Genomic DNA, 11,017 nt, shown 5'->3' with positions numbered 1-11,017 from the left:
CTAGCATCGTAAAACTGGTGTATGTCCATTTTAGCATAACAAATAAATTTAGTGTTGATATCATTTAAAAATTAAAATAAGTCATTGATTGCTGCAAAGTATTTTAGAAAAAAATTAACAAATAATTTGTATGTAAAACATTTATTTTTCACTAGAAAGTTAAGATTAAGCTTCTGTTAACTTTTCTACTATTTTATCAAAGACTGTATATTTATAATGATGAAGCACAGCCCTGAGTGGTTGAAGTGCATGTTGCACACTGACATTATGCATAATGCTACTATGAACATAAAGAGACAAGTATTTCTTCTAGATTCTGATTTTAATTCTCTGAAGCTGTACACTAAGAAGAGGAACTTCAGAGTACTATGATACCTCTGTTTGCACACATTTAATGAATTATTATTCCATTTTCCACAGTGTTCATTTGACAGTCCCACAATTCAATAGTGTATAAGTGCCCCACCTTCTTTTTTGAAATTTTTTATTTAATTTTTAAATTTCATGTTAGATTCCAACTACAGTTCTCCCTCCCACCCCTCTTCCAGGCTCCCCTTGCCTCCTCCTGCCTGCACACATCCCATGTACTCCACCCAAAGGGTAAGACCTCCCACGGAGAGTCAACAAAGTCTGGCCCATTAAGTTACGGCAGGATCAAGACCCTTCCTCCTGCATCAAGGATTGTAATATGAATGGGGGCTCATGAAGGGCCTGCTTGTTGTTTAGGGTTTCCACCTGGTACCCCACAACTGTTTAGCCCCAAAGAAAATCACACATAAGTCTCCATAAATTATAAGCTGATTGGCCCATTAGCTGTAGCCTCTCATTGGTTAACTCTCACATCTTGATTAACCCTTTTTTCTGATCTATGTTAGCCATGTGGCTCAGTACCTTTTTCAGTGGGGCAGATCACATCCTGCTGCTTCGGTGATCTAGGCAGGAGTGGGAGGAGTCAACTTCCTCCTTCCCAGAATTCTCTTGTTTAGTTTGCATCATTTCTACCTCCTGTCTGGGTTTCCCGCCTATACTTCCTGCCTGGCCAATCAGCATTTATTTACAAATGATTGACAGAATACAGACAATTCTCCCACACCAAAGGACGAGCACAAGCACTCCATCTCACCTTAGGGAATGGACTCCAAAAAGCTAGACCATGCACCAAGGATAGATCCTGCTTCCACTGACAGAAGCCCTTTGGAATGACCAAGCTGCACAGCTGTCTCCCACATGCTGAGGGCCTAGTTTGGTCCTATTAGGGCTCCACAGCTGTTGGTCTAGAGTTCATGAATTCCCCAGAACTTGGTTCAGCTGTCTCTGTGGATTTTCCTGTCATGATCTTGACCTTCCTTGCTCATATAAGCCCTCCTCCCTCTCTTCAGATTTTTTGCTGGGGCTCAGCCTGGTGCTTTGTTGCAGATCTCTGCATCTGGTTCAATTAGTTACTGGATGAAGGCTCTATTATGACAGTTAGGGTAGGCACCAATCTGTTTAGAGAGGAAGGCCAATTCAGGCACCCGTCCACCATTACTAGGGGTCTTATCTGGAGTGGTCCTTGCGGATTTCTGGGATTTTGCCTAGCACCCAGTTTCCCCCTAATACCATATGTCTCCTTCTATCAAGACAGCTCTTTTTTATTGCTCTCCCACTCCATCCCTATCCAACTGGACCACCTTGTTCCTTCATGTTCTCATCCCCTATCCCCTTTCCTCTACCACCTCCCTTGCCCCCAAGTTACCAAAGAGATCTCATCTAATACCCCTTTCCAGGGCAATCCATGCATTTCTCTTAGGGTCCTCCTTGTCATCTAGCTTCTCTAGAACTGTGGGCTGTAGTCTGGTTATTCTTTTCTTTACATCTAGTAGCCCCTTATAAGTGAGTACATACCAGGTTTAACTCAAAAAATCAGTAGCCTGTTATGTAAATGGACCACATTTTCTTTATTCATTCTTTGGTTGAAAGGCATCTAGGTTTTATCCAGGTTCTAGCTATTCCAAATAATGCAGTTGTGAGCATAGTTGAGCAAATGTCTTTGTGGTATAATTGATCATACTTTGGGAATATGCCCAAGAGTGGTATTGCTGGGTCTTAAGATAGATTGATTCCCAGTTTTCCGAAAAACCGCCATACAAATTTCCAAAGAAGCTGTACAGGTGTGCACTTCCATCTGCAGTGGAGAAGTGTACCACTTAATCCACATCCTTTTTACCATAAGGTGTCATCAGTGTTTTTGGTCTTAGCCGTTCTGACATGCATAAGATGATATCTCAAAGTCATTTTGAGATTGTTTCATTTAGGTATGTTCCTTGTATTTGTGATTTCTCCAAGAGCTTTCTCATGAAGGGATGTTGGATTTTGTCAAAGGCTTTTTTTAGCATCTCATGAGATGATCAGATTTTTTTCTTTCAGTTTGTTTATATGATAGATTGACAGATTTTCATATGTTGAAATATCCCCGCATCTCTGGGATGAAGCCTAATGGTAGGCATCAGTCTTGTGGTGATACATAGATTAATAGAAATGGGTTAATTTAAGATATAAGAGTTAGTTAATAAGAAACCTGAGCTAATAAGCAAAACATTGTTATAATTAACATAGTTTTGTGTGATTATTTGGGTCTGGGTGGTGGGGAAACAAAAAAATGCAGCCTCCGTCTATGGAAAGTTGTTTTTTTAAAAATTATTTCTATCTGTCTTTTACATCATGTATCTTGATCCCATCCATTTTCCCATCTCCTAACATCCACCCTCTCCCACTGTACCCCCAGAGTCCCCAGTAAAAGAAAATTTAAAATAAGAACTAGGGAAAAATATTAAAGGAAAAAATTTTTAAATCTCATCATGGAAGCGGCAGTGTGATAGCGAGTCATGCAGTAAACCTCTTTGTCCATGTATCTCTACTTGTAAGTGTTCATTGCAAAGACATTGGTCTGGTTCAAGGCCTCTGATCCCTACTACACTGTTGATGCTAGGCTCTCACTAGGACTCTTCCTATATGTTGTCCTGTGTTATGGAGATCCTGCAGTTTTGAGTCTGTGGACCATTTCTCTTCACATCTCCAGACGGTCATAGATGGGGTAGATGATGGGGCAGGCCAAGTCACAAACATGTATTTGGGCCTGGGCATCTGTAGGGTTGGTCCGCCAGATGAGAAATGGGGACAGTTCTCCCATGCTTACAATTTGGTACTGGCTCGCCCACACCTAAGCTAACAATATTGGTTTTCCTGCTCTTATGACCACAGGGACAGCTCTCTCACCTGCCCCAGACTTTGATGGATAATTAATTGCTAAGGATGGGGTGAGAGGGTAACTTTCACCCAACCATACATGCACAAGACAGATGGGTAATGGGGACACCTCTCTCATGCTTGCAATGTGGTAGCTGGCTCGCCCAAGAATGTAGTATCTAATCAGCATACTTATGCAGCAATGAAACAATTACCCCTAATTTTTGACATGGGGTGCTACCATTACAGAGAATAATGATAAATTTGAAGATCTGAGGTTTTCCACTTTAACTAGAAAATATATTTTTCATGGATGTTTATGCTATACATGAGCATACTACTTTTGAAAGTTATAATATACCTTCAACTTCAGAGAGTCTTTTCATTCTAAGAGCACAATATTTCACCATACCCTTTAGAAGACCCTGGATTCTTGGGCTCTCTCACCACTTCAGACTCTGGCCAGTCAGAACATGTGTCAAGCTCCTTTGAATAGGATAATGTACATCTGTTTTCTTATAGATTCCTCCAGGTTTAACCCAAGAGCATTCATTTTTAGATTCATCCATGTGACTCAAACTATTTCTTCCCCAACATCATATATTCAGAAATACAGACCAATTGGAACCAGAAAGGTGAATCGATCTAAATCTGTAATGCAGCCTTCCTTTCTATGCTTTGAACTTCCTAATTCTTGCATCTCCACCCAGTCTTTGTTTCAGATGCGCAGTTTGACTTGGATACTATGTGGTTGGATGACATGACTATGATCCTGAGCATGCTGATGGTGTTTGCCGTCATGCTTATTTTCTTTCTCTACTTCATACTAAGAGGTAAATGTCGTGGGGAAGGTGGGGAGCTCAAATGATGGCTGTCTAGATATCCAAGAAATTGACTTTCTGTTCCTTATGTTTTGATAGCTGGATTAAGAAAGACAGCAAGAGTTATTTAAAGAATTCTAAATCAGAGTCTTCTAGGGACTCCTGGAGCCTCTATTAGCCCCAGTATTAATTCTTTCAATGCCAAGGACATATTGCTCTGACAGTACATTAGGACAACTGTCCCTGATAAACATGGAAAGCCCACTATGGCTTCATCCATTCATTCTCTGGAGCTTCTGGATACTGGGCTCTTTGCCATATTTACATAATTTCTTCACATTTGGTTTCAAAGTTTGAACTCTTCTATCAGAAACATCCTCACTTTATCCAGACAATGCATGCAGATGGCCACGTAGTAAACTCTCTAAAATCACCTGTAAAATATTTCTCCGTTAAGTTGATTAACTTTGGTATTTCTTACAATGACGGGAAGCTCACTGACAGAAAAGTGGGATCAGTGTTGTAACAACAATGAGTAGTGTGGCATGCTGTGGAACTGGTTTCTGAGTGCAATTTGGAAAAGTTTGGAGATTCTAGTTCAAAAATCTCTAAAACATTTCTAGGGTGATTCAGATGGGATCTGGGATTCTTATTGCGGATAGCAAAGACTGTGCTCATAGGTGTTTGGGGAGAAAAGGAACTCTTTTGATATCAAAACCAGAGAGAAGTCATGTTACAATCTGACATTTTTGACATTTTGTGAATTTACTACTGGCGAACTAATTAATTTTGCAGAAGAAATGTTACTGCAGTGCTTTACTGTAGCATGAATTAACGTCTGTCTTTTGTCATTTACAGGTAGACATATGAAAGAAAGCAGAACAAGTTTATTTTTGAAAAATTGCAGTTTGTGCAAATAAGAATGGAACTTGAAGTTTTGGACAAGAAAACCATGGTCCTGAAGATGCTGGGGTCATTAGACAATGGAGAATTACCTTGAATGCATCTCAGTAATAGGCCACACCCCACACATCACTGACTGAGGGTATTAACTCACAGAAGTGTTTTAGAAGAAATCTTCAGGGTAACCTGTGAACCCAGGGTCATAAGAATAAATATCCTTACTTCCTTTAGTCCAGGCACACAGAGACCTCTGCAGACATCGTACAAGAGGGTATACTTATTATTTGAGCTTGCAACATTCTTTGGTGCCACACATGTGATGCTGTTTGGGGCACTGTTACATTAAGTTTTCCTATGAAGATGTAAACATCTATTCACTCCATATTGAGCATCAGGCACAGGCCAAATAAAAATTCCATCCAAGTACAACTTGGTGAGCCACTGAGATTATTAGTTCTTGAGGAACATGAGTAGTAGGCTGCTCACAAGTCCATGAGTGGTCCCTGAGCAGCTTCATCACAGAAAATTCCATCATTAGTGACAACCTCATGAATGTTGCATTAAGTAGCCCCTATTCAGTTAAATTTTCCCTTCTTGTATATTCTAGAGTCTCCCAAGACTATTGTAGCAAGGGTATGGTAGGAATGAAGGAGGCATAGCTACAATCTCAGATAATAAGCCTCCTCCTATGTCTACTGCTGAATGTCAGCATCATTACCAGCACCACAGACTTTGCGACCCTCTGTATTGTCCGGGTGGGATCTCTCAGTTTCCTGACCTGCTATATTACTTCTCTGTCTATACTTCAGGGACCCCGTACATCCCTGAAACCATAATCAAAAATAAAGCTTCTTTTGTAAGTCATTTTAGATTGCGGCATTTTACCACAGTAATCAAAAGTAACTAATAAAGGTGTTAATTACCAAAGAGTTGGGTATTGCTGTGAAGAATCCTACCCTGCTGGGTTTTGGAGAAATGTGAAAGACTTTGGAACTTTGGACTAGAAAAGTACATGAACCCTATACAGAGAACTTAGCAGGCCACTCTAGTAGAAAGAGGCCCAGCTCGACAGCTTCCAAGGGAAATAAAGTCTCTGAAGACAACTGGGCTAAAGGCCATTCACAGAACATTTTGGCATAAAGTCTGGCTATCTTCTGTCCACATCCTGCTAATTTTCATAAGGCTGAACTTAAAAGTAATGGACTCATTTCTTTGACATAGGAAATTTCCAGGGGTCATAACTTTAGAAATCTATCTCTCCTTTTCCCAGAAGCTAACAATTGCCAGTAACTCCAAAACTAAAGATAAAATTTCATGTCCAGGCTTCATTATTTGCTGGGGTTTGGTCTGGTTTAGGCTTGCATAGGTCTTTCTCAGGCTGTTACAATTATTGTGAGTTAGTGTATGTAGCTAACCTGCTGTAGCAGAATATACTGTTTCCTTGCAGATATTCACCACTCTGGCTCTTACATGCTTCTATAGTGATCCTTGATCCCTGAGAGGGGATTGGAGTAGACAGCCCTTTCAGGCTGACCATTCCGTAGTTGTTTATTGCCTCTACCTTGTCCAGTTTTGAATCTCTGTGCTATTTATTGTCTACTACAAATCTGAGCTTCTCAGGTGAGTTTTCAGAGATGCAGTGATCTATAATAACAAATCATTAAGTATTGGTTTAATGCTACATCCATCTATCAGTATTATGGTAGTAGAGTTCCCCCACCCCTGAAGTCTACATTCTGTTTAATCGCAGGTTCTTTGCCTGATAATGGAGCCAGATATGCCATTCATCTTGTGGATTGGAAACTTAAATCCAATGAATAAGTGGTTGCTTAATCTTTTGATGTTTGTGCCATTGTTACAACAGCAGGCCTGCAGGGTTCGCAGCTAGGTATAATTAATGATTGCTTTTACCCTCTGGTAGCATACATGGTATGTTCCAGAACTATGAAAGTTAGCTAACATGGAAGGAGCTTTCAGATCTGAGCTGGAAAGACGGCTTGGTCATTAAAGACTACGGCTCACGTTTACTGATTGCTTTTCTATCTCTTTACATTGAAACTGTTTTTATCATTGTTTAAGGATATATTCTAAAATAGCCAAGCACCTATTTTTTATTTCATTTAGTTTCAGCATCATCTTGAATACTATATTTGGGTCCATTTATATTTCTGATTGATGTGTTTTAAGGATTTTTTCACTTTTAATTGTGTGTATATTTTGTCCATGACTGTGTGTGGGTATGTGCATGTGAGTGCATATTGAAAAAGAATCTTGGAGAGGGTTTTGAATTATCTGGAACTGGAGTTTACACGGTTATGGACCATCTAATATGGGTACTGGGAACCAAACTCTGATCCTCTGGAAGAGCAACAAATACTCAACTACTGGGCCATCTCTTCAGCCATTCTCATTGATAAATTTTAATTCATTCAGGAAATATATAGACTTTGTGATTCATTTTATGTTACTAATTGCCTTTCTATAAATCTGGTAGTTATTATTTATGGTGCTATTATATTTACTTTGATACCATTTTATGAAAATTGCAAAAATAATACATAGGTAATATAATTTTAGAATTTGTAATAATTAAGAAAACATTTTATTTTGCTGCTAAACATTAACTATACACAAAAGTACATTATTTGTTCTAAAATACTTTTCCCTAAAGTTTGTATCATTGCTTTTATTGCCTTCAATCATCCTTTCTTCAAAAATAAAATCCTATGTTTGAAGAAAATTTGTCAAAAAAATATTTTTAACAAATCCATATTGATTCCAATCTTACTGAGTTTAAGATGTGGAGGAGCATATGAATCACAGAGCAAATGGACACTCATTGGTACCTATATTGTGACAAAGCTCAAAATCAAAATTGATATTTTTGCCCTGAAACTATATATATACACAAAAACAAAAACAGTCTCAGCATGTTGTATTTATATATTTGTGCATACATATACATATCTGTGAGTGTTTAACAATAATAAAAAAGAAAAAGAGTCTATCAATTTGAGGGGGTGGCATGGGATGGGTTGGAAGGAGGGTACACGAAAAGAGCTAGGGAAGAAAAAGGTGGGAAGCAATGTAATTCCATGTTGATTTAAAAATGTATTTTAAAAATCTACACTTTTTATACAGAACAAAATTTGATCAAAAGAACCCTCAATTGTGTGATATATATATAATAATATATAATATATATATTAGTTCAAATCTGTATCCTCTGTTTTTCTTACTACCTCAAGTTCCCCCGCTGAGACTGCAATCTGATCTTAAGGGCTAAAGAAGATTTAACATTTCATTGCCACAGTTCCTTGGCACAGCATGGTTTCATCTTTGCGACTTTTTTGGTCCAGGATGATTTCTCATGGCAACTTCCTCAGTCCAGGATGATTTCCTCTCTGCAACTTCCTCAGTCCAGGATGCTTTCCTCTCTGCAACTTCCTTGTTCCAGGATGTTTTCCTCACTGCAACTTCCTTGGTGTACGATGATTTCCTCTCTGGAACTTCCTAGGGACTGAGCAGATATATAGATATTTTACTCTGAGAGAGATCTGAACAAATCTAAAGAATCATTGGGTCATACTTTAAAAGTCTACACTGCACAAAATTGGAAAAACTAAAAGAAACAGATAATTTTCTTGATAGGTTCTCTTACCAAAGTTAAATCAAGATTAGACAAATATTTTAAACAGATCTATAACCTCTACTGAAATAAAAGCAGTCATTAAAAGTCTCCCAATCAGGTATTGGCATAAAACAGAAGTTGATCAATGGAATTGAGTAGAAGACCCGGAATTTAACCCACAAACCTTTGAACACCTGATTTTTGATAAAGGAGCTAAAAGTATACAATGGAAGAAAGATAGCATCTTCAACAAATGGTGCTGGAGAACTGGTTGTCAACCTGTAGAAGAATGAAAATAGATCCATATCTATCACCATGTACAAAACTCAAGTCCAAATGGATTAAAGACCTCAATATCAGGCTTTACACACTGAACCTGATAGAAGAGAAAGTGGGAAGTACTCTACAACATATGGGCACAGGAGACCACTTCCTACGTATAACCGCAGCAGCACAGACATTAAGGGCAACATTGAATAAATGGGACTTCCTGAAACTGAGAAGCTTCTGTAAAGCAAAGGACACTTTCACTAAGACAAAAAGGCAACCCACTGACTGGGAGAAGATCTTTACCAACCCCGCAACAGACAAAGGTCTGATCTCCAAAATATATAAAGAACTCAAGAAACTAGATGTTAAAATGCTAATTAACCCAATTAAAAAATGGGGCACTGAACTGAACAGAGAATTCTCAACAGAAGAAATTCAGATGGCCAAAAGACATTTAAGGTCATGCTCAACCTCCTTAGCGATCAGGGAAATGCAAATCAAAACAACTTTGAGACACCATCTTACACCTGTCAGAATGGCTAAAATCAAAAACACCAATGATAGCCTTTGCTGGAGAGGATGTGGAGTAAGGGGTACACTCATCCATTGCTGATGGGAATGCAAACTTGTGCAACCACTTTGGAAAGCAGTGTGGCGGTTTCTCAGGAAATTTGGGATCAACCTACCCCAGGACCCAGCAATACCACTCTTGGGAATATACCCAAGAGATGCCCTATCATACAACAAAAGTATATGCTCAACTATGTTTATAGCAGCATTGTTTGTAATAGCCAGAACCTGGAAACATCCTAGATGCCCTTCCACAAAAGAATGAAGAAAGTGTGGAATATATACATATCAGAGTACTACTTATCGGTAAAAAAACAATGACTTCTTGAATTTTGCATGCAAATGGATGGAAATAGAAAACATTATCCCAAGTGAGGTAACCCAGACCCAAAAAGATGAACATGGGATGTACTCACTCATAATTGATTTTTAGCCATAAATATAGGACATTGAGCCTATAATTCGTGATCCTAGAGAAGCTAAATAAGAAGGAGAACCCAAAGAAAAACATATAGTTATCCTTTTGGATATTGGAAGTAGTCAAGATTGCTGGGCAAAAATTTGGGAACTGGAGGGTGGGGTGGGATGGGGAAAAGGGGAGATAGGAAGAAAAAAGTGAGAAGGGGAGGATAGGGAGAACTTGAGGGAATGGGATGGTTGGGATAATGGAAGGATGAATATGGGAGCAGGGAAGTATATATCTTAATTAAGGGAGCCATTTTAGGTTTGGCAAGAGCCTTGACTCTATAGGGGTTCCCAGGGGTTCAGAGAGATGTACCCAACTAGGTCCTTGGGCAGCTGAGGAGAGAGAGCCTGAAATGGCCTGATCCTATAGCCATACTAATGAATATCTTGCACCATAGAACCTTCATCTGGCGATGGATGGAGATAGAGACAGAGACCCACATTGGAGCAATGGACGGAGCTCCCAAGGTCTGAATGAGGAACAGAAGGAGGGAGAACATGAGCAAGCAAGTCAAGACTGCGAGGGGGACACCCACCCACTGAGACAATGGGGCTGACCAATTCAATAAGCTGCTACCTTTGATAAACATACTGCATACTTTAGTTACAGAGTCTATTTGTCACTTTTAGATGAATACTTATGATGTCACGTGTTGTTTTTCTGTTACATATAAGTCAAATGATTCTTTAAGGAGGCAACATTTATCACTGAGACTAACAATAACTTCTATGGTTTTAGGACATTTTTTCCAACATTACTTACTTCACAAATTTGTTTAGAAAGAAGACAGAGATTAATTAAAATTGAGAACAGAGAAAATTTTAACCTGCTATATTAAGAGTTAGCAGAATCTTCTCACCTGGACCCCACACTAGGATCCACAGTATAAACAGAGGCCACTCATTTGTTTCCCAGCTGCCCAGACCTGAATAATTACACAGGAACTATATTAATTACAACACTGCTTGGCCTGTCAGCTCAAGCTTCTTATTAACTAGCTTTTGCATCTTGACCCATTTCTATTATTTTTATTGCCTTGAGGTTGTGGCCTACCAGTAAGGTTCCATCCAGTGTCTGTCTCTTTTGGCAGCTACATAGTATCTCTCTGACTCTGTCTACTCTTCATATATA

At 39.0% G+C, this 11,017-nt stretch overlaps 1 protein-coding gene across 1 annotated transcript in view; it reads right to left on the bottom strand.

The window, feature by feature from the left end:
• Nucleotides 1-8,193: 8,193 nt before the first annotated feature.
• The window catches only part of LOC126497937 (selection and upkeep of intraepithelial T-cells protein 10-like), an 18,111-nt gene continuing 15,287 nt past the window's right edge, over nt 8,194-11,017 (bottom strand). The window contains exon 10 of the mRNA XM_050136208.1: nt 8,194-8,469. Coding sequence (XP_049992165.1) covers nt 8,365-8,469 — 105 coding nt within the window. The 3' untranslated portion in view covers nt 8,194-8,364. The remainder of the gene's footprint in view (nt 8,470-11,017) is intronic.

The sequence above is a fragment of the Alexandromys fortis genome, unplaced genomic scaffold, assembly GCF_014885135.2.
Source record: "Alexandromys fortis isolate MF-2015 unplaced genomic scaffold, M_Fortis_MF-2015_v1.1 scaffold_13, whole genome shotgun sequence".
Classification (NCBI taxonomy): Eukaryota; Metazoa; Chordata; class Mammalia; order Rodentia; family Cricetidae; genus Alexandromys; species Alexandromys fortis.
The sequence above is the reverse complement of the archived record's forward strand: the minus strand, read 5'-3'. Positions and strand labels throughout refer to the sequence as shown.